At 36.5% G+C, this 23,849-nt stretch overlaps 1 protein-coding gene across 3 annotated transcripts in view; it reads right to left on the bottom strand.

Annotated features, from left to right (window-relative positions):
* Positions 1-23,849, bottom strand: part of EXOC6B (exocyst complex component 6B) — a 588,554-nt gene that overhangs the window by 465,777 nt on the left and 98,928 nt on the right. For all 3 annotated transcript variants that reach the window (XM_058550958.1, XM_058550957.1, XM_058550956.1), the window contains exon 6: positions 10,658-10,862. In XM_058550958.1, coding sequence (XP_058406941.1) covers positions 10,658-10,862 — 205 coding nt within the window. The remainder of the gene's footprint in view (positions 1-10,657; positions 10,863-23,849) is intronic.

Below are 23,849 nucleotides of genomic sequence, written 5' to 3'. Positions count from 1 at the left end.
TATCGCTTTTGTTGGGCACTTTATGGGTCTTTTAATCTAGAAGTTCATGTCTTAGAATTTGGGGAAATGTTCCCACATTATTTCTATGATGAACTCCTTCCCTTCATTTTCTCTGCTTTCTTTTTCGAGACTGCCTAGTATTCAAATACTGGATTTCCTGAACTGACCCCCTAATATTCTTATATCTTTTCCATATCCCATGCTCCATCTCTTTTTCTTTTTACTCTTCTCTCTGGAAGATATTCTCAATTTTATTTTCTGAGTCCTCCTTTAAGTGGATTCTGCTATCATATTTCTAATTTCTAAACATTCTTGTTTTTTTTTTTTAAATCTTTGGCCTAAACTGCCAAAGTGAAATGACTATTTTTTTTTTTTAAGGAAGATTGGCCCTGCACTAACATCTGTTGCCAATCTTCCTCCTATTTTCCTTTTTGTTTTTCTCCCCAAAGCCCCAGTAGATAGTTGTATGTCATAGTTGTACGTTCTTCTAGTTGCTCTATGTGGGATGCCGCCTCAGCATGGCTTGATGAGCAGTGCGTAGGTCTGCACCCAAACTGGCGAACCCTGGGCCACCAAAGTGAAGCACGCAAACTCAACTGCTACACCACCGGGCTGGCCCCTAAACATTCTTTTTATTCTCTAAATTTCTCCTTTTAGGTAGCATTCTGATCTTGCTTTTACACGTAATTTATTTTCTCTTATATTTCTAATGCTATTGATGATAGTTTGTTTTGTCTTGCCTTTCAGTTTCTCCTCTTCTTACATAGTCTCTATCTTTTCCAAGTTGCTTCTTTACGTGTGTTTGTTCTGACCTCTAACATTCATATTAGAGGCTTTTCTCAAATGTCTGGTGATCCCTAGCTATCTGCTCACATGTTAAATTAGGAAACTAAAAAGCTGTTTGAAAGTTTTGTGCATGTACATCAATCTAGTAACTGTGGATTTCAAAGTGATCTGACTTGTCCATGTGACTACTAGTGGACATATTTTTAGGACATTTCTCTTAGGCTAATCATACCATTCAGAGTATCTTCCAACTTCACACCTGAAGGGTATAAGCCTGGCTATTAGAGTTCTGGGAACCAAATCAGAAAAGAGGGCTGTGAGATTCAGGATGAATCTCAATATTTAGTATATAAACTTTCACTGTTTTCAGTTTGGTAACCCTATCCTCAACTTGTGTCTTTTGGCCTCTGGTCTTCTGCTAGAATTGGGTTAGGGCAGTTAACTGGTGGGTAAAAGGAAGGGAAGGAATCAAGTTGTCTAACAGCTTTTGAAACAGACATTCAACCAAGCTTCCTGTTTGGGCATCAACTTCACCCCCTTTGCCAGAGGAACCTGATGCTACCAATTTCTAAGACATGGGGGTTCTGCAAAACACTAAAAGCTGGGTTGTTCTCTGCTTTTTCTACTACTAGTTTAGGACTCAGTTTTCTTGGGTATGTCAGGACAATTATCGTACATCTTTCTACTTTCCAGCTTCCAAAACATGCTATCATCCACTCTCCTATATTCTTTATGTTTGGAAGCTTGTGATTTTTTAAACAGTTCTCTTAGTTGTTGGTTTTATGAGTTTGGAGAGGTAGAAGACATAAATGTATGTGTTCAATCCACCATCTTTAACAAGAAGTAAGTTTGATCACTTCTTAGCACCTCCACAGTACTTTCAGATACAGTCAAAATCCATTTGAAGAGCCATTTTAGATATTTTCGTATACTTAAGAATGTAATTTGAAAGTAAGAGCACATACCTTAGAACATTTAAAAAAAAAAAGATGACTTCTCCTGAAAAATGTTAAGGGGTGGGTACATTATATTTAATTAATTACACAATTGTCACTGATTGATTAATTATCTACCATCACCAAGTACTATGCTAGTAAGGTGCGAAGACATAAAGATAAAAATCACACCTCTGTCCTTATAGAGACCACAGACTGGTTGGGAAGACAGACTAGCAAAGCAGCAATCACGTTAATGGAGTTCCCCAATGCTATGAGATGTCACCTTGGAAGGTCCCAGTGGCTCTCTACCTTCCCCATTCTCAGAGCTTAGCAATGAGCTGGTTCAATAAGACAGAGTTAGCTCATCTTTAGCTGATAAAAATGGCATTGATATGAGAATTCTCCTAGACAAGTCATTTCTCTGGCCAGTAAGGATCCACCTGGTACATACTGATTAGATGTTTATAGGGAAGTCCTCCTCCCAACTTCCCTATAAACAATACAAGAGCAGGGCCCTTCTCTTGAGCCATGTTCCGCTGTTTGTACAGCAAAGCTGAACCCAATAGATTCCTCCACAGAATGACAAGGGGACGGTGTTCCCATGCACCGTGCTGACCTTTCCGCCTATAAGGCTTATGGAGGGAGAACTTAACTTTATGCCTATATGATGTGATGCTAATTTGTGTGTGTCTATGCCTCTTGCATGACACCACCTTTACCACTTATTAAATTCTTATATATATTTGGGTCAATTTCAGTACTTGTATTCTGTTCTACTCGTCAGTTTATTCTTGTGATACTATATTGTTTTAAATTAAGTATTATTGCTCTTTAGTACAAGCTAAGGCTCAGTAAAAGGAATATTCTCAAAAGAATTTAATTTTAAAATAACTGAAACATATATGTGTACATATATATATTTGTGAGAGATGGTATAAGTATTGTAATAACTGCTCTTCCTCTAGATTTTCTAAATAATGGTCCATTTTAGGATGAGCACACCACAAAGCCACATTCACAAACTACATTGAGAACCCATATGACAATTTTCTCTTAAAGTTTAATAAGAGGAAAATTCCTTCTGATAAACTGGTATGCTTTGCTTAGTCAAAGCACACAAGTATTATGTTTATTATATATACACACATATATACACAGCATAGCGGACAGAAAGCTGAAAACCAGCCTGCAATACTGTCTTCCAATTAGATTTAAATTAGATTTAAAGAATAAATTATCTTCCTTCTCTCACCCCAACTCAATACCAGTAAAGCGATATTGATCTTTTAAACATAATGGTCATCTAATATATATGTGCTTTTTAATTGAAATCAGGTTCAAAATATTTTAGAAGGATATATAATAGAAAGAATTTTTTACGGCAAGAAGAAAAAAAATTGTTTAAAAATGAGATCTAGGGCCGGCCCGGCGGCGTAGTGGTTAAGTTCCCGCGCTCAGCTTTGGATGCCTGGGGTTCGCAGGTTCAGATGCCAGGAACTCACCTAGCACCGCTTATCAAGCCATGCTGTGGTAGGCATCCCACATATAAAATAGAGGAAGATGGCCACAAAAGTTAGCTCAGGGCCAAGCTTCCTCAAAAAAAAACAAAGAGATCTAATTACAAGGCTGAAAACTGCCATAGGAAATTGAATTTTAGGAATAAAAAAAGTATTTCAAGGGGGCTGGCCTTGTGGCATAGTGGTTAAGTTCGCACGCTCTGCTTCGGCGCCCGGGGTTTGCAGGTTTGGATCCCGGGTGTAGACCAAACCCCTCTCATCAAGCCGTGCTACGGTGGCATCCCATATACAAAACGGAGGAAGATGGGCATAGCTGTTAGCTCAGGACTAATCTTCCTCAGCAGAAAAGAGGAAGATTGGCAATGGATGTTAGGTCAGAGCTGATCTTCCTCACCAAAAAAAAACAGTATTTCAATACATGAAGTTTAACCTCTAATTATCTTCTTCTCCACACTCTCAGTCTATTCACATTCACCTAGCATAGTCCCTTTTTATTTTTTTTTTTTTTTTTTTTTTTTTTTTTTTTTTTTTTTGTGAGGAGATCAGCCCTGAGCTAACATCCGCCAATCCTCCTCTTTTTTTTGCTGAGGAAGACGGCCCTGGGCTAACATCTGTGCCTATCTTCCTCCACTTTATATGGGACGCCGCCACAGCATGGCTTACCAAGCAGTGCGTCGGTGCGCGCCCGGGATCCGAACCAGCGAACCCCGGGCCGCCGCAGCGGAGCGCGCGCACTTAACCGCTTGCGCCACCGGGCCGGCCCCGAGTCCCTTTTTATTTTTAATTTAGCATTAGTATATACCTGGGACTGAGCTAAGTACTTGATTTCCCTAAATGTTTCCACATCTTTGAAAAGAAGATTAAAAATTCCAACTTTATAGAGTTGTGAAGACTGAATGTAATGTTTAGTAATTTGCTCATTGTCATACAGCTAGCAAATGGCAAATCTAGAAGTCTAACCCAAACTCCAAAGTCTATTCTGTTAACTATCATACTACCTAACAGTAAACTAAATCGCTACTAGCCTCTTCAGATTCTTTCTAAAATTGTCCTATCTACCATAAGCTATTCTGATTACTGTCTACTTCAAGAATCCCTACAAAACAGCTCTCACATTTCCCCACCTTACCCCCAGGCCATCCACATCAAAGAGCAAGAAGCAAGAAATAGTGCAAATACTTAAATCCCAAAATCAAGAAGAAAAGAGAATATAAAGAAAATCCAGGAACACCAGACCAACTGAGTGCCAACTTCTCTGACTCCAAAGGCCATATTCTGTGGAAGTTTTGCATAGCATCCGACACAAAAGAGGTTTCAACAACAATACTGCTTTTGCTTGGCAGTCATTACACAGCCTGTGTGAACTCAGTTGATAATAGTGTGCCAGATCTAAGTCAAAAGATGTTCTACACAATAAATGAAACAGCACATTTTGCTCTAGTCAAGACTTAACCAAAGAAAGTCAAGGGTTGAAAGAACCATGGTGACAACTAATCTCACCCAAGGGTCAGTTTCTATAAAACCACTTACTAAAGGAAGAATGCCTGGGAGCCTTCAATTTCTTTTATGGGCAACCAGTTCCTTTTCTAAGCATCAGTTATATAACCCATATAATTTGGCAAAGCCAAGTTAAAATTTTAAAAGTAAATAAATCCTTCCCTTTGTTAAAGGGTCTCACATGGAAATCAACCTAGCCAAGAATGTTTACATTACAAATGTTATTTAGCCTCACAAGGCTTAAGGTAAACTAATCAAAATAAGAAATACAGAACTTCCCTCCTGCACAAATCAATTCCATAACAAGTGAATTACAGAAATCACTTTCAAAAGGAAAACTAAAAAACAGTAGACAATTAACAAAAAACTTCTTTAGATATTTTTTATAAAATCACTTTAAGCTAAAATGAAACTCCAAAATAAGATATGCACAGTATTTTGGAAGCATACTGGAAGAAGATCAACATAGAAAATGGGATAGGATAAAAGGGAGAGTTTTTCCACCTGCTTTAAAGATGGACTCTTATTTCCCATGGCAGAACCCATAGGTGGGTCCACTAAATGTTTTCAATCTAATACTATGTTTAAAATATGAGAACATAAAAGATTTTTTGAAAATAAAAACATGACCGCTTAACTTAAAATTGAATATAGTAATAAACAGTAGAATGGACAATTTTAAAATTCCTCCTCAGATTCTGCTAAATGATGGAACTTCTTTCCTAGTTTTCATACTTGTACATTTTCTTACTTTTCTGCAGCTTCCCAAGAATATCAGAAGACAAGAGGAAGACTCAGAGACTTCTAGCTAGATACCATTTTAAACCAGACTATATCATTGTTTCCAAGATCCAAAGGCAAAATAAAACTGTACAGTTTAGTAAAAAGTAATTTTACTCAAGACCAAAATAATAGAGTGTATTAGTTTTCTATTGCTGTGTAACATATTACTACAAACTTAGCCGGCTTAAAATCACACAATTATTATCTCAGTTTCCATGGGTCAGGAGTTCAGCATGTTTTTGCTGAGTCTTCTGCTCAGGGTCTCACTAGACTGAAATTGAAGCCAGGTACCTGAGGGTAACTGTAAATATTCAGTAATAACATGATTACCCTTAGATCTTGTTCCTAACACAGATACAGATGAAAAGAAGTTAATCTTGTTAATTTGCTGTTTTCTTATTTAACCTGAGGGATGGCTCAAGGATCACAAAGATTTATGACCTTGTTTTGCAGGAAAGAAAGAATGCCTTCAAAGAGGTTATGATCACCAGATAACCAGCCCCTAGCTAGCATTGATGCTCAGAAGTCTGACTGCCCAAGGGCTTATCTGGAGTGAAAGAAACATGGATTTCCCCTTTGTTTCTCTGAAACTCCTTCTCCCAAATCCCTTAGCTCTATAAAAAGCCCCTGCTTTCTTCTTTTGTTGAGGATTTGAGGGAACCTATCCACCCGCCTTCTCATCTTGGCCAATTCAAATAAATCTTTCTTCATCTCCAAGCACCCTTGTCCCAATGACTGGCTTATAGCCCACCAGGCACACGATCTTAAGATTAAGAGGTTCGTTATCAAAATCATGGTGCCAGGAAGGCTGTGGTCTCATCTGGAGCTCAGGGTTCTCTTCTAAGTTCATTCCTGTTGTTGGCAGAATTCAATTCCTTGTGGTTGTAGGACTCATGTCCCTCTTTTCTTCCTGGCTGTCAGCCAGGCTCTCAGCAATTCGAGGCTACCTACAGCTCCCTGCCACATGGCCCTCTCCAAAACATGGCTGTTTGTTTCTTCAAGACTAACAGTAGAGCATCTGCTGCAGCTTTGAATCTCTCTACCTTCAATATCTGACTCCAGATCCTCTTTAAAAGGAATTCACCCAATTAGATCAGGCCCTCACACTCAAGGGGAGGGAATTTTACAGGATGCACACACCAGGGGACAGGAATCCTGGGGGCCATCTTAGAATTCTGCCTACCACATGCAATCAAAGTAAAGAGCTTCCTATTGATAAAGCTTTATCCAGAGACAACATAACACTTTGCATACAGAGGAATGGATAAATGACATAACCTTCAGATTATCCTCAAATAGGTTTTTTTGCATCATATCTTTTGACAAAATTGGACAACAAACTGTTTGAGATTAATAATCTCAAATAAAAGTTTGGAGCCTAATTTGCTCATTAAAGCTTAATTAGGGTAGAGCCCTTCTGGTAGTCTGTTTTGGCTGGTATATCCCAAAGAAAAGCCAATCTACCAACTGCCTCAATCATTTCACTATACCAAGGACAAAGTCCACCCATGGATCAATACAGAAACTCAGGATATGGTGAGCAGAAGAAAAAAAAGGGAGATGTTCACCAAGAAAAAGCACAATCAACTACACAATTTCTAGAAGAGCCCAAACCAACTATCAATATTAAGTAAGACTTTCAAACCTGTTTTCTCACATGATTCTAAAGAAAGCTACTTAGAAATTTTTTTTAAAAACAAGAACAAATTTTTGTGTGTGTGTGTGTGAGGAAGATTGCCCATGAGCTAACATCCATTACCAATCTTCCTCTTTTTGCTGAGGAAGATTGGCCCTGAGCTAACATCCATGCCCATCTTCCTCTATTTTGTACATGGGACACCTCCACAGCATGGCTTGATAAGCAGCACATAGGTCCACACCCAGGATCCGAACCCACAAACCCAGGCCACCGAAGCGGAGTGAGCGAACTTAACTACCACGCCACTGGGCCGGCCCCAAGAACAAATTTTTATAGCCAAAACTGCAGTTGCTGAACTAAAAATAATAATGATGATAAAGTTTTGAATAGCAGCACTGACAATGCTAAAAACTGAATTAGTAAATTAGAAGGCAAACCTATGGGGGAAAATGTCAAAGAGATAAAATTGTAAGGAAAAAAGGCAAGAGACATGGAAGATATGCATTATTATTTATATTTAGAAAAGAAATTGGGTATGGTGTCCACATAGAACCTAATTGGAAAGAAACAGATCAGAGACCTAATAAGTCTTGAGCTAACTATAAGGCCAAAAACCACAAATCTGGACTGAATAAACCTTTGACTGTTCAGAGCCTTAAAACAATACTTGGGCCCCTAAACTTGCAAAAGCAGAAAGCAGATAGTGAAAGATATATATAGATATAGATGTGGTTGTAGATATAAATGTAGGTATACATATATTTATATATATATAGAGAGAGAGACCTTCTAAGGAAGGTATATTCCCCAGCACCCACTTCAGAAGTATACGTAGGAAAAAAACAGAGAAACAAAAACTAGGGTGCAGCCAGGAGCCCAGGAGAACAATAAGTAAAGGAGTTCCTTATAGACGGTCAACACCTAAGCAAGGAAGTTCCCCTACTACCAACGCAGAAGGATTTCCCTAATGATGGCCCAAAAGGATTTTATGATTTGCTACCAAGCAGGGAATACTATGCATCTCCCACGCTTCTCTTTCCTAAATGGAAGTTTTTATTGTAGTTATTCTATTCTAGCTTCTTCATTGTATATTGGGGGTGGGAGGGGACACAGGTGCAAATAACTTGTCATCTTAGTTCCTGGTCACCAGCCCATGAAGAGACACAGCTGGATCTAATGGAGACTATTGAGCACTCATGGAAGATACCAGACATTGAGATAGATGTAGTGACTAGATGGGATATTGGGTTGCCTTCCTTAGGGAAGGGGCAAAGTATGCTCTATGGATGAGAGAAAGAGTGAAGAGATATTTGATGACCAAAAGGGTAGACTGTGCCAGAGACCGGCTACTCTTCACCAAACCTGTGTCCTTCTCCTCTTAGGGACAGAATGAGATTATATTTCCCAGCCTGCTTTGCAACTCGGTATGGCTCTGTAATTAAATTCTGGCCAATGAAATGTAAGTAGAAGTGATAATGTGTCACATCCATGCCTAGCCCTTAAAAACCCTCCCACGTACAATACTCTGATCTTTCCCCTTCTGCAGCAATCTTCAAAGCCTTATTAAAAATGGCACAGCCATACAGTGGAAAGAGTCCCTAAATCACCATTGCAAAGAAAACCATCACAAATCAGAAACATCATTTTAAGCTTGACGTAAGTGAGAAATAAACCATATCCTCTCCCTCTTTTCCAACATCTATAAATTCAAACAAATATTTAATGAACACCCACTATGTTTAAAGTATGTGGCAGTTTCTCTCCCTCCTACTTTCCTTACTTTTTAGGTACTATAGAAGATTTATAAATGTATAAGATATCTTTATTCAAGGATTTTATATATACCATAGCATAGGATAATAATATATGCAATAAGAGTTATATTTGAGATGAAAAATTTTATAGGAGGAATGAAGGGTTATTAGTTAATTAAAAGTTCTAAATTCACAAGGGGTTTCTTCACCATTTCTTTATATGACAAATATAGAGCAAACAGCTAATGGTTTACACAGATTGAGTGCCATAGTAAACAAATTCACCTCAATCTAACCTAAATTCTACTACAGGATCTGACCTTTACAAGCTGTCTGAACTTAAGCAAGTCATTTTCCTGCCCTGGGCCTTAATTTTTTTAGATAATTAAGGAGTGAAAACAGATAATCTCACATTAAATGAAATAATAATATTCTTCGTGGAATCCTCTCTTTCACCAAAAAGGAAGTCAAGTTAATTTCTCAGGCAGAGGCCTAGAAGAAGCAACTTTAAAAAAAGAAGGTTCCACAGAGGCTTTATACCATAACTCTCCCATATTTTGACAGTTTAGGAAAAATTGGTCAACGACAATAAAGACTTGTCTTACAAGATACCTTCATTCCTGTACTCAAAACACACCCAGCAATGCAAAGGTATATTTTCAGTGATTAATTTTGTTTCTTCACCACTAAAAAAAACAGGATATGAGTATTTCCAGCAGGTTTTTCATCAACTAGTTTTAATCTTTCCACTGTGTAAAGCATAACACTGACTAAAATTTAAAAGAAGGGGAAAAGAATATCTGCATTCCCTTAGGAAAGGGATTTCCAGTAGGCAAATCTCTTTTGCAGAATCAAATAGACATCTGAAGAAAGACTGCCAAGGCTAGCTGAGACCAAAATTATGACCCAGAATATGACCTACTCCCTCCTTCTTCACAGAATAAGAACTAAAAATGACTTATTCAAGGACACAGTTGTTTATAGAACGAAAAAACACTTTCCATAAACAACTGAATCTTGTATTTATTGTTGTAAGTTACATCATAAAGTATACTGAGAAATTTTAATAAAATCAATGTGACTTGAATTTCAAAAGAGCCAGTAGTACTGCAAGTCATTACTGCTCTTTTATTCGTAATGACAAAAGAAATCCGGATGTTCCTTGTGGCTTTTATAACTTAGAGATGAAGATATTGAAAGAAAAAAAATCTAAATATTTCCATAACATTTGTTAATTTATAAGCTGTAAATAAATCCCTTTCTGTGATCATAATTCACAGCATTTCCCAATAGGCTTTTTTTCATTGACACTCAGTGATACCAGAAATAACAATTACAGAAATATTCATATATAACCTGACATCTTGCTTACATAGTAAATAACCAACCAAAGTCACCTGCAGTACAATTTAGCTCATTAACTAGAAAGAGAACTTTTAAAAATCTTGAGCTTCAAAACATATCCAAAGTCAAGGAAAGTACTCAAAAAATTGAAAAACCTCTTCAAAGCCCCAATATAAAACTAGTATTTACTGAATATCCACAGAGCAAAACAATATACTAGTAAATAATTCATTGCTCTGTTAAGAAAATAAAACACATATTTTAATCAGGTGTTCCCATAAGGATGAAGGACTTCCCTAAAATGACAAGAAACAATTAAAACACTTAGCAAAGAGAAACCTGTGTTTAAAAGAATACTTGCAAAGTCATTGGCCAACCTATCATAAACCCAAGACATACTTGCTTCATGGCAGTCTCTCCAATTTTGTCTGAATGTTTGCGGATACTCTCCAGAAAGTCTTTGAGATCAGACATAGAAACATCTTTAATTTCTTCTCGAAGCTTGGGGATGTTGTCCACCATCACCTTGCAGAATCGATAGTGGCTTACTTGAGGCAGATAGGTATGCTCTAGATGTTCCAGAGTTTTCAGTGCAGGATAATGCCTATAAAAGGAATTTTATCACCTTTAGCTCAACTCAGTCTTCTTTAGGGGCACAGATATATTCCTCAGGCAAAATTTCTAGCCTGATATGTTTTCACTATACATTAAGACAAATCCAGTATTAAGTTTCAATAAAAACATCAACGGAAAAATGCCAAATTATTAAAAATTAATATATGCATTAAAGAACTTAATAAATTATAATAAAAACTATTTTATCCCAAGAATACAGAAAACTTAGAAAATCTACCAATGAAATTCATTACATAAAGAATAAAAGGAAATACAAAATGATCATATCAATACCAAAAAAATCATCCTACAAAATAAAGTACCCAAGGCTAGAATTCCAACTATGGCACACGGAAGAGCTTAGCAAATCTTCTACCCAAAAAACAAATATAAACCAGACAAAACTGTCCCAAACAACCATTTCAGGGCTCTTGAAAACAAAGGAGAACAACAATTAAGAAGTGTGTAGTCATGAAAACTGCTGAACAGTGGGACTGTATGGTGTTCTTGCCTGGGGCTACCATTCCTTCCCATCCCGGCCCCCAGTCACTGGTTACGGCTTGTCATGAAAACAGCAGCTTCTCTGCTATTAAGGGCTGACACGATGTGAAGCAGAGGGTGAAAAACCCACATTGAGTGGCACTGTTAGGAAAAGTAGCAAACTCACTTAAAAAAAAAAAAGGGAAAGCCCCCAGCTCTACTAGCCTGATGTTAGTCTGGGTTGGGACAAAGGGTAGATTGGAGGACTAACCAGAAGTTTAACAGACAAGACCTGGAAATGTGAGACCCATAGAAGGGCTTGATAGTTCTTTGCACATCTGTCACTGACTGAGAAGCTGTGCACACAACAGGGGACACCCAAAAGAGCCTAAGCAGTCCACGTATCCTTGGCTGACTAGGAGGCTGCAGACACGCACATAGGAGGCCTGGCAGAAAGTAAGAGCTCAGGCAGACTTGAAAACTGCCTGAATTTTTAATAGTTTTATTTATTTATTTATTTTTCCCCCAAAGCCCCAGTAGATAGTTGTATGTCATAGTTGCACATTATTCTAGTTGCTGTATGTGGGACACGGCCTCAGCATGGCCGGAGAAGCAGTGCGTCTGTGCGCGCCCGGGATCCGAACCCAGGCCGCCTGCATCGGAGCGGACGCACTTAACCGCTAAGCCACGGGGCCAGTCCTGCCTGAATTTTTAATGCACTCCCTAACCCAAACACAAATCCACTGACAAAGGGTGGAAACCTTATTGGCTCAAGTTTGTTTGAGCAAACTCAGCCCAATCATTAGCTGATGACTATCCTTTAAAAATGAAAATGAAATAAATTCCTAGATAAACAAAGACTGAGAAAATTCTTTGCTAGCAGATCTGCCTTACAAGAAACACTAAAAGAAGCCAGAAAGGAAATGACAGCAGATAGTAACTTGAATTCACAGAAAGAAATGAAGAGCATAGGAAATAGTAAATATGTGCTAAATATAAAAGACTGAATAAATATACACTTTTTCTTCTTTAAATTTCATTAAAAGACAAAATTTTTAAAAGCAATGATTATAACACTGTATTGCTGGGTTTATAAAATACATAGATAATATATATGACAGTAATAGCACAAAAGAGGAGAGAAGAAATGGAGTTAAGTTGAAGCGAAAGTACTACTATATATTACACCAAAACTACATTAGCAATCACCTAAAGCACACTGTGATAAATTAAGATGCAGATTATAATCTACAGAGCAACCTCTAAAAAAAAAAACAAAAAATATATCATTAAAAAATCAACAGAGGAATTAAAATAGTACACTACAAAATATTTAATACATAAAAAGGGAATAAAGAATGATAACAAAAAAGACATGGAAAACAAAGAGCAAAATCCAACAATATATTAGCAAATAAAAAACTAATCTAGATGTCGAATAACAAGGAATTGGTTAAACACATTAAGATGTATCTATGTAGTAAAAGACTAATAAAATACCAAAGTGTTTACAATGTTGTTGAGTGAAAATTATCTCAAAAAAGAGAACTTAAACTTTTTCAAAATTATAAATATGTAAGGGCCGGCCAGGTGGCATAGTGGTTAAGTTCACACACTCCGCTTTGGCAGCCTGGGGTTCGCAGGTTCAGATCCCAGGCGCAGACCTACGCACCACTCATCAGGCCATGCTATGGCAAGCGTCCCACACAGAAAGTAGAGGAAGATGGGCACAGATGTTAGCACAGAGCCAATCTTCCTCAGCAAAAAGAGGAGGACTGGCAACAGATGTTACCTCAGGGCTAATCTTCCTCACACACAAAAAAATTATAAATATGTATACACGTATAAATTATTAATACGTATGCATATATGAGCTATATATCACTAAATACTTGTGCACACATACATAAGTACACAGAAAATGACTAGAAAAATATATACAAAAATATTTACATGTTTTTCCTTTGGATAGCAACATTATGGGTGATAATTTTCTTCTTCATGTTTTTAATTTTCTAATTTCCATATTTCCCATGATATATTTAGCATGGGAAAAACTCAGTTCCAATCCTATATATATATATGATTTACAGCTCTATTTTAGATTTTAAGAATGAATTTCACAGTAGATACTTAAGCTCTTCTTGCTCCAATGCACTTAGTACCACAAACACTAAAGAAGACTAGAGATTGGTTTTACTTGTTTTATTTACTTTTCTGTTTTTCCCTCATGTGTTCCAAAAATCAAAATCTTTGTCCAAATAAGTGGAGGGAAGAAAGGTTTATTTCCTCTAAATTTAGAAATAAAAGTACAAATACAGTTTAATCTGAAATGGTTGCTTTTATTAAAATTTTACAGACTCAAAAACAGTACAATTCACATGGCTTAGTGTAAACAGAATGGTGTTTATACTACAATTAGGTACAAAGAGCTATATGCAATAAAATGCAATTCCTCTAGAGAGAAACTTTAGAATGGATAGAAAGCCAGAAATTAAGCCAAAAAGATAAACACACTTTGCGGTTTAGTTATATTTTGGAACATTGTTTATAGAATGAGAAAAATCTAACAATGTTGCCTGTGGACACAAGGCACATTCGCTGATGAGACACATGGCTGCACGGTGAAAACATCTGGTCTGTCAAATAACTCCACATTTTTCAAGGCTAATTAGTACAAAACCCAATGATTCCTGGCAACAAAGAATGTCACCTTATTTCCCCATTGTCCTTTCCCTACCATATTCATGTTCCAACTATCACATATCAATAAGTTTATTCAAATTCCTATTATATTTCAATATCTACGTTAAACAGGGTAAATAGGTTGGACAGGTTAAAGATGATAGCCAATTAAACACCCCTACAGCAGACACCAAAAGAAAAAATTCTATTTCCAATGGCCATGGAAATCTAAAACAAGATTTTGACATTACTTTTGACAACCTTTAAACATTATTAAAAGTGAATCAAAAGCCAAATTCCTAAGTTTCATTGCATGTGTACTAGCTCTCTCCCTCTCCTCCTCGTGCAGCCTCCTTAATAAAGATGTGAGCAGAAAGTAAATGAAATAAGAGCAGGGAATAAAAAGGAAGAAGGCAGGAAAAGAGATCTAAATAATCCTATAAACTGGATAAGTAAGGTCAGAATAATTTAGACATGGTTGAATGCTATCGTGAGAAAAGGAATGTTGATTCTAGGCAAATTAAATTTTGGTACTTTCTTGCCATGGTATGGAACTCTTTCATAATGATGGTTTTCAAAATTCTAATAAGTGATCTTTTAAAGGGGATTGCAACTACCCATGACAAACTTCTAAAAATTCAGAGTATGATAAGAATGTGAAATACAAGCTTTCACCACAGGGAATATTAGTGCCTTTCCTAATCAAAGAGCATTATTAACAAATATTTAATCCCTTCTATGTGCTAGAGATAGAAAGACGGTCAAATATCTTTCCTTAGGGAGCACAAAATCTAGTAGTACTCACTACTTACAACTTAAAAAAACAACGAGGCTTTCAGCCATGAAGGAGTAACAACGAACAGACATGAACTCCCACTCTTCAAAAGTAGGACACTGGCTAAAATACATAAAACAACTGTTTTCAGATAGTGGACATCAGGTGACACAGAATTGTGATTTCTGAAAAAAGGGAAACAAACAAGGTGAGTTTAATACTTATCCAGGTTATCTACCTGAAGGTGATTTCTAGATCACAGACACAGAGAAAACCCAAACAGAGTTAGAGGAGCTTAGCAGAGTTAGAGCCAGAGATAGGAGTTCAGGAAAACTGATGCACCTTGAGGCTGTGTAGCAGAATTCAAAAAAAAAGTGAACAATGTAGAAAAGAACTGCAGAAATCTACAAAGGGGTTCCCCTGAGTCTTCGTTGAGTACTAGGCCAGGCATAGGAAAAGTGAAATTCCACATGGACAGGCAAAAAGAGGGGAGGGAAGGAAGGGAAGGGAAAAAAGGGAGGGAGGGAAAGACAGACAGACACCAGGGAGATGTAAGATAAACACTTCAAGGAGTTCAGAGACAAGGCAGAGAAACATTCGAACTCTGAACAGCCAAAGTGTTCAGAACCCCAATCCTTGGGGATTCCTGAGTTATTCAGAGTAGATGAATACTAATCTGAACTACCCCTGGAAGGAAGGCAGGCCTAGCAAAGCTTAAAAATAGGATATGAAGGGATCAAATGTACCTGCAAACAACTAAACTATTTGCCAAAACAAAGACCAAAACTTTCTAAGAAAAAAAAAAGCCCCCAAAAGTCCAGACACTTGGCAACATAATATGATGTCCACTATCCAATCAAAAATTACTAGACAAGGTAAGAACCAAAAAATTGACCTATAACTAGGAAAAACATAATCAGTCTGCAGAAAGAGATCCAAAATGCCAGAAGTGACAGAACTAGCAGACAAGTACATGAAAACAGATATTAGAGCTATACACGTGTATTTAAAGAAGACACAAAAATAACATGAGAAATTAAACATAAAAAAACAAATGGAACTCCTAAAGATGAAAAATATATTATCTGAAATTAAAATTTTACAATTAGACATTGCAAAGAAAGAGATCAGTGCACTTGAACACAGCAATAAAATCTATCCCATATAAAGCACAGACAGAAACAAGACTGGGAGAGAAAAAAAGAACAAATCCTCAAGTCACCTATAGGATTATATGAAGTTGTCCAACATAGATGTAACTGAAGTCCCAGATTGAGGATGGGAAAAGGACGGAAAAAAATGTTTGGAAAAATAATATCTGAACATTTTCCAGATTTTATGAAAATTATAAACCCACAAATCCAAGAAACTAAACAAACCATAAGCAGGATAAATACACACATGCATGCATGCATGCACACGTATTTACACCAAAGTGCATCAAAATCAAATTGCTGAGAAGAAATAATACAGACAAAAGTTTTAAACAGCTGGAGAAAAGACACATTAAGTACAGAGGGACAAAAGTGAGACTGTTCACGTACCCCTCCCTCAGAAACTACATAAGCCAGAAGACAAAGAAATGATGTCTTAAGAACTAATGAATCTATAAACTAAGAATTCTATATCCATCAAAAATATTTTTCAAAAATGAAGGTGAACAATGAGATACCATTTCACACCTACCAAGATGGCCATAATCAAAAAGACAGACAATAGAAGTATTACTAGGATGTGCAGAAATTGAAATCCTTATATACTGCTGGTGGGAAGGTAAAATGGTACAGCTGCTTTGCAAAACAGTCTGGCAGATCCTCAAATGGTTAAACATAGAGTTACTATATGATCCAGAAATTCCATTCCTAGGTATATAGCCAAGAGAAATGAAAACATATATCCACACAAAAACTTTTAAACAAAAATTCATAGCACCATTATTCAAAAAAGCCAAAAAATGTAAACAACACAAATGTTCATCAACTGATGAATGGATAAATAAAATGTGGTATATCCATAATGGAATATTATTCAGCAATAAATAAAAATAAAGTACTGATATATGGATGGATTCATGGATGAACCTTGAAAACCTTATGTTAAATGGATGAAGCCAATCACAAACAACCACATATTGTATGATTCCATTTACATGAAAGGTCCAGAAGAGACAAATTTATAGAGCCAGAAAGTAAATTAGTGGTTCCCAGTAGCTGGCGGGGGTGGAGAGGGTGGCAGGAGACAGGAGAGGATTAGGTAGTGACAGCTAAGAGGCTGAGAGTTTCTTTTCGGAAGAATAAAAACACAAAATTGATTGTGGTAATGGTTGCACAACTCTGTGAATACACTAGAAGTCATCGAATTGTACATTTTAAACAGATGACTGGAATATTATGTGAATTATTTCTCAATAAAGCTATTAAAATATTTAAAACAAAAGGATATTAAAAAACAGACATATTATAGGGGCTGGCCCAGCGGCACAAGTGGTTAAGTGCGCACGCTCCACTGCAGCGGCCCGGGGTTCGCCGGTTCAGATCCCGGGCGAGCACCGATGCACCACTTGGCAGGCCATGCTGTGGCGGCGTTCCATATAAAGTAGAGGAAGATGGGCATGGATGTTAGCCCAGGGCCAGTCTTCCTCAGCAAAAAGAGGAGGATTGGCACATGTTAGCTCAGGGCTGATCTTCCTCACCAAAAAAAAAAAAACAGACAATATAAAAGATTAAACAAAAAGAAAGCAGTAGCGGCTATACTAATACCAAACAACACATATTTCAGAAAAAAGGATATTACCAGAGATAAAGGGGAACCTTTCATAATAATAAAAGATCATTTCATCAGGAAGATACAACAATGCTAAATGTGTATGCACCCAATAAGAGCTTCAAAATACACATAGCAAAAACAGAAAGAAGACATATGCAAATCTGCAAACATAATAAGCAATTTCAACACTTCTCTGTCAGCAATTGACAATACAAAACCATTAGAATATAGAAAACCTGAACAACACTAACCAAGTGTATCCAAATGACACTTAAAGAATGCTCTATTCAACAAGAGAATATACATTATTTTGAAGTGTAGATGGAATTTTCACCAAAATAGACCATATACTAGGCCATAAAACAAATCTCAACAAACACAAAATGTTGAAATCATATATTTTACATTTTTTAACACAATGAACTAAAATTACAAATCAATTTTTTAAAATCTCCTAACATTTGGAAATGAACCAATTCATTTCTAAATAATCAGTGAATTAAATTTTAAAAATCACAAGGGAAATTAGAAAATATCTAAAATAAATGGAAAAAAATTATCATAAAACATGTAAGATGTAGTTAAAGTACTGCTTAGAGGGAAATGAACAGCTTTAAATGGCTACATTAGAAAATGACCAAAACCAATACTCTAGGCTTCCACCTTATAAAGCTAGAAAAAGAGCAAATTAAACCCCAACTGAGCAGGAGAAAGGAACTACTAACGATAGCAGAAATCAGAAAAATGACAGGGAAAAAACTCAATAAAACCTAAAGATGCTTTTTTGAAAAAAGTTGATAAACCTCTAGGTAGAATACTTAGAGAGACAGAGACAGGGACAAAGAGAGAGACAGAGAAGATACAAATTATCAATATAAACAATGAAAGAGAAAGTATCACTATAATCCCACACACGTTAAAATAATAAAGGAATATCATGAACAATTTTTGCCAATGAATTCAACAACTTGGATGACATGGACAAATTACTTGAAAGACATAAATAAGCAAAATTTACTTAAGAAACAAAACACAAACAGCCTTGTGTTTATTTTTAAAATTAAATTTGCAGTTAAAAAATTTCTTACCAAGAACAAACAAAACTCCTAGTCCAAGTGGCTTCACTGGTGGATTCTACCAAATATTTAAGGAAGGTAATGCCAACACTACACAAATTGTTCCAGAAAATCAAAAAAGAGAATACTTCCCAACTCATTCTACGAGGCCAGCATTAATCTGATACCAAAATCAGACACAGACATTACAAAAAAAGAAAACTATAGATAAATATTCCTCACGAACATAGATGCAAAAATCCTCAAGAAAATTTTAGCAAATCACATACCACATCATATAAAAAGGATAATATACCATGACCAAGTGGGATTTATTCCTCAAATGCAAGTTTGGTTTAACATTCGATAACCAATCAATATAACTCATCATATTAATAAACTAAAAAAGAAATAAAAAATATATTATCATCTCAACTGACATAGAACAATATTCATTCCTGATAGAAATTTTCAACAACTAGAGATAGAAGGAAACTTCCTCAACCTGATAAATGGCATGTATAAAAAACTACACCTAATATCTTACTTAATGGTGAAATGCTTTCCCCCTAAGATCAGGAACTGAGCAAGGATATGAAATCTCACTACTGCTATTCAACATTGTACTGAAGGTTCTAGCCAGCTCGATAAGACAAGAAAAACAAACTAAAAAAGAAAGCATCCCAACTGGAAAGACAGAAATATAACTGTCTTTATTTGCAGACAAGATGATCATCTACATAGATAATCCAATGGAATATACAAAAAAGCTATTAGAATTAGAAAGTAACTTTAGTAAGGTTGCAGAATACAAGATAAATATACAAAAATTAATAGTATACTAGTAATAAATGACTGGAAATTGAAATCTAAAAATCAACAGCACTTAAGCATCAAAAAAAATGAAACATTTAGGAATATGACAAAAGATACGTAAGACCTGTTCAGTGAAAACTACAAACATTGCTAAAAAAAATTGAAGAAGACCTAAATGAATGAAAGCATCCATATTGACTTCCGGGGAGGAGAACTGGCCAGCATGGAGTACGAGGGACCTAGTGAGGTAAGGAAGATGGCCTATAGGAAGGCAGCTTGGCATGAAGTGTCAGAGCCAAAAAGGGATGACGAGGGCATTCAGGCAGGACAGAAGCGTGCCACAGAATATTAAAGTGCCAAGTGGAATAAGGAGGATACCATATAGGAGGGCGACTCAGTGTGTGCTGTTGGCGTTCTAGATCTTGGCTTCTAAATAACACAACCCTACCGAAAAGAACCAGGGTTTCTTAGAGAGATTGCTGATTCCAGGGCTTCAGCAGGAAAATTACAAGATGAGCCTGTAACATATCTCCTTTGGCTAGTAAAAAAGTACTCAATCATGGGGACATGTTAAAAGGACACAGAAGCCAAATTGAAGGGGCTCCTCTGGTGCCATTCAGGGTAATTTGAGCAACAAAATAAATAACATTAATGGATTATGACCCATCAAATAAAATAAGAAACCATGAGTCCATAACTGACATAAAAAAACAAATAAGTTGAAAGTTTGATGAAAAATAATGAATTTACACAACTATAAAATACCTCCCCACAAAATTTTTAATTACAAAGGGAAAAAAGATTAACTTTACAATGGAAAAATCTGGCAGACACCATCTTAACCCAGTAACATCATCAGTGATAGGACAAATCAAATTTACATGCCACCTGATAGGGTGCAAAGAGAACACAGCACACCTCTGTGATATTCCAGCCAAAGACATATAACGTGAATCTAATCATTAGGAAATATCAAACAAACCCAAACTGAGGGGCATTCTACATAATAACTGGCCTGTAATCTTCAAAAGTGACAAAGTCATGAAAGTCAAGGAAAGACTGAGGACAGTTCCAGGTTGAAGAAGACTAAAGAGACATGACGTCTAAATGCAGCACATGATTTAAACTGTATTCTTTTGCTATAAAGAACATGATTGAGACAACTGGCAAAATTTGAAGGGTATGAGGATTAGATGCTACTAATCTACCAATGTTAATTTCTGTTCTCTGTTGCATTGCAGCTACAAAGGAGAATGTTTTTATTCGTAGGAAATCACACTAAAGTGTATGGGGATGACAGGGCATCATGTTAACAACTTACTTTTTATTGGTTCAGGAAAAAGACACATTTATACTAAACTTGAGAATGTTTAAAAATAAAATTTTTTAAAGACCACAAAATAAATTTGATTATAACAAAATTTACAACAACTATACAACAAAAAATACTAACTGTACAAAGTTAATAGATAAGCCATACATTGGAAGAAAATATTTGCAGAATATAACAGGAACAGGTATCTTAAGTATATAATGAATTCCTATAAATGAAAAAAGAAAACAACAAACAACCTAAAAGAAAAATAGGCAAAATATATGGAAGAAAATCCAAACGTCCAAAAACCAATCTCACCAGTAATCAAAGAAATGAAAAACCAGAACAATGATCTATCATTTCACAATCATCAGACCAGCAAAAACAAAAGAGTTTGATGTTACCAAGAGGTGAAGTAATAGGACCTCCCATAAAATGCTGGTGAGAGTCTACATTGGTAAACCATTTTGGAAAGCAATATCTAAAAGATCAAAGCCATGCATCCCTTTCTTTGATCCAGCTGATCTCCTAGGTATAAATCCTAGACTAGGGGCCAGCCCAGTGGCGTAGAGGTTGGGTTTGTGCGCTCTTCTTTGGCAGCGGCCGGGGTTCGCCAGTTCGGATCCTGGGCGTGGACCTGCGCACTGCTCATCAGCCATGCTGAGGTGGCGTCCCACATGGAGCCACTAGAAGGATTGTACAGCTACGACATACAACTATCTACTGGGGCTTTGGAGAGGAAAAAAGGGAAAAAGGAGGAAGATTAGCAACAGATGTTGGCTCAAGGCCAACCTTCCGCAAACGAAAAAAATAAATAAATAAATCCTAGACTAGCAGAACCGGCATACCTAGGAGCTTGGTAGAAAATGCAGAATCTCAGGAATGACCCTGGACCTACCAAATCAGAATCTACTTTTAACAAACCCCATGTGATTTGTATATACAGCAACATTTGAAGAGCACTGTTCTCAAGAAACCCAAAGAGACATCAACAAGGATATTTATTGCAACATTGGCTGCATAGCAAACAACTGGAAACATACCAAATGTCCCTCATAGTATCAGTCAGGATAGTTATGCTGCAGTAACAACAATCCCCAAAATCTCAGTGGCTTAAAACAAAGATTTATAACTTACGCATGTTATACATATATAACAGGTTGGCAGGGAAACTCTGCTCATTGCAGTTACTCAGGGATTCAACCACCATTTTGAAAGTTACCATTTGTCATGACCAAGGCAAAACAGAACTCTGGAGGGACTTACACTGGAAATTCACTGCTAAACCCAAAAGTAACACCCATCACTTCTGCTCACATCTTATCAGCCAGAATCAGTCACGTAGCCCAAGAGAGCCCAGGAAATGTAATCTTACTATGTGCCAGAAGAAGGCTGAGCTAGAAATATTGGTAAACAGTACTTATAACAACCACTGAAATTGAGAGGGGGAAATGTGGATTATTCATATAATGGACTACTCTAGAATTAGAGTAAGCGAACTAGATCTATATACAAAAAGAAAATAAGCACTCCACTAGTATGTAAGCTCCACAAGAGCAGATACTTTTGTCTGTTTTGTTCAGACAAGAGCAATGCCTAGCATTTAGTAGGTACTCAATTCATTTTTGTTGAATGAACAAATGAATCTCAAAAACTCAAGGACTGAGAACACTCATGAAAATGTTTTTAAAAACACAGAATAATAAATATATATTTATAGATATTAAAAACATGGACTAGAAGGCCACTCACTAAATTTATGCTACTGGCTTCCTCAGGGGAATAGGGAAAAGGAACAGGACTGAGGAAGAGGATGTAAGTTTTACCTGTAATTTTTAAAAATGTGTACCTTTATCTCTCTGTTTATACATATGTTTCTATATATGCTATATATATTTACATATATATATGAATCAAAACTGGAAAATTGTTAATATCCCTTAATTCAGAGAAGTTGGTACACAAGTGTTTTTTTATTCTCTGTAATCTATAATTTTAGAACTTCACAAAAAGGTTATCAGGGAAACAATACTACTTTCATATCTCATTGAACAGAACTTCTCATATTGTTCTACCTATGTTCTCTTACGTGAACATGTCCTCTTGAGGAGAAGAAGGGAATCTGGGAAACAATCTTAAAAAATTCAAAAAATTTTGATGCCTCATGCTTTAGCTTTAAAATTCTTGAGAATTTAGAATTTTTATTCACAATATTGGTATTCTTATTTCAATATTAAATACATTTTAATTCCATACTTCTTCTCTCAAAACCTAGGTAAAATTAACATTCCAGGAAGATGTGTACTGTTTATCCTACAGCTTCACATACCCCCCACCCTACCCCCCCACATATCGTACTGCAGGGTACCCCAGGTCAGAGAGGGTGGGGATGCTTACTCAAGTTTGGGAAGAAGAGCCAAAGAGTCCCTACAGGGTTTCCTCTGGAATAAAATCAGAACAACACATAGGAGAGAAATCCTCTGAACTTAACCTTGACCTTGCCCTGGTTAATTGTGCTGGTTAACTTTATGTGTCAATTTGGCTAGGCCATGGTACGCAGATATTTGGTCAAATATTATTCTAGATATTTCTGTGAGGGTATTTCTTAGAGGAGATTATTAACACTTAAATCAGTAGACTTTGAGTAAAGAAGATTACTCTTCATAATGTAGGTGTGCTTCATTCAATCAGTTGAAGGCCTTAATAGAAAAAAGACTGTCCTCCCCTGAGAAAGAGGGAATTTTGCCAGCAGACTGCCTTCAAACTCAGGCTACAATATTTACTCTTCCCTGACACTCTAGCATACCAGCCTACTCTGCAGATTTTGGACTTGTCAGCCTCCATAACTGCATGAGCCAATTCCCTAAAATAAATCATTATCTCTCTCTCTATACACGCACACACACACACCCTACTGGTTCTGTTTCAATGGAGAACCCTGACTAATTCATCCCTGTACCAAAACCAGTAACTATTTTTTTTACTACAACACTAAACCAAAGCATGTTTCTCAAATCAACTATCAGTAAAATAGTTATATGTTTTTTCCCTAAAAGGTTGAGTCTTCTAAAAATCAAACTGTAA

This window comes from Diceros bicornis, chromosome 12 (genome assembly GCF_020826845.1).
Source record: "Diceros bicornis minor isolate mBicDic1 chromosome 12, mDicBic1.mat.cur, whole genome shotgun sequence".
In the NCBI taxonomy this organism is placed as follows: Eukaryota; Metazoa; Chordata; class Mammalia; order Perissodactyla; family Rhinocerotidae; genus Diceros; species Diceros bicornis.
This window is presented reverse-complemented; position numbering and strand designations above follow the sequence as displayed.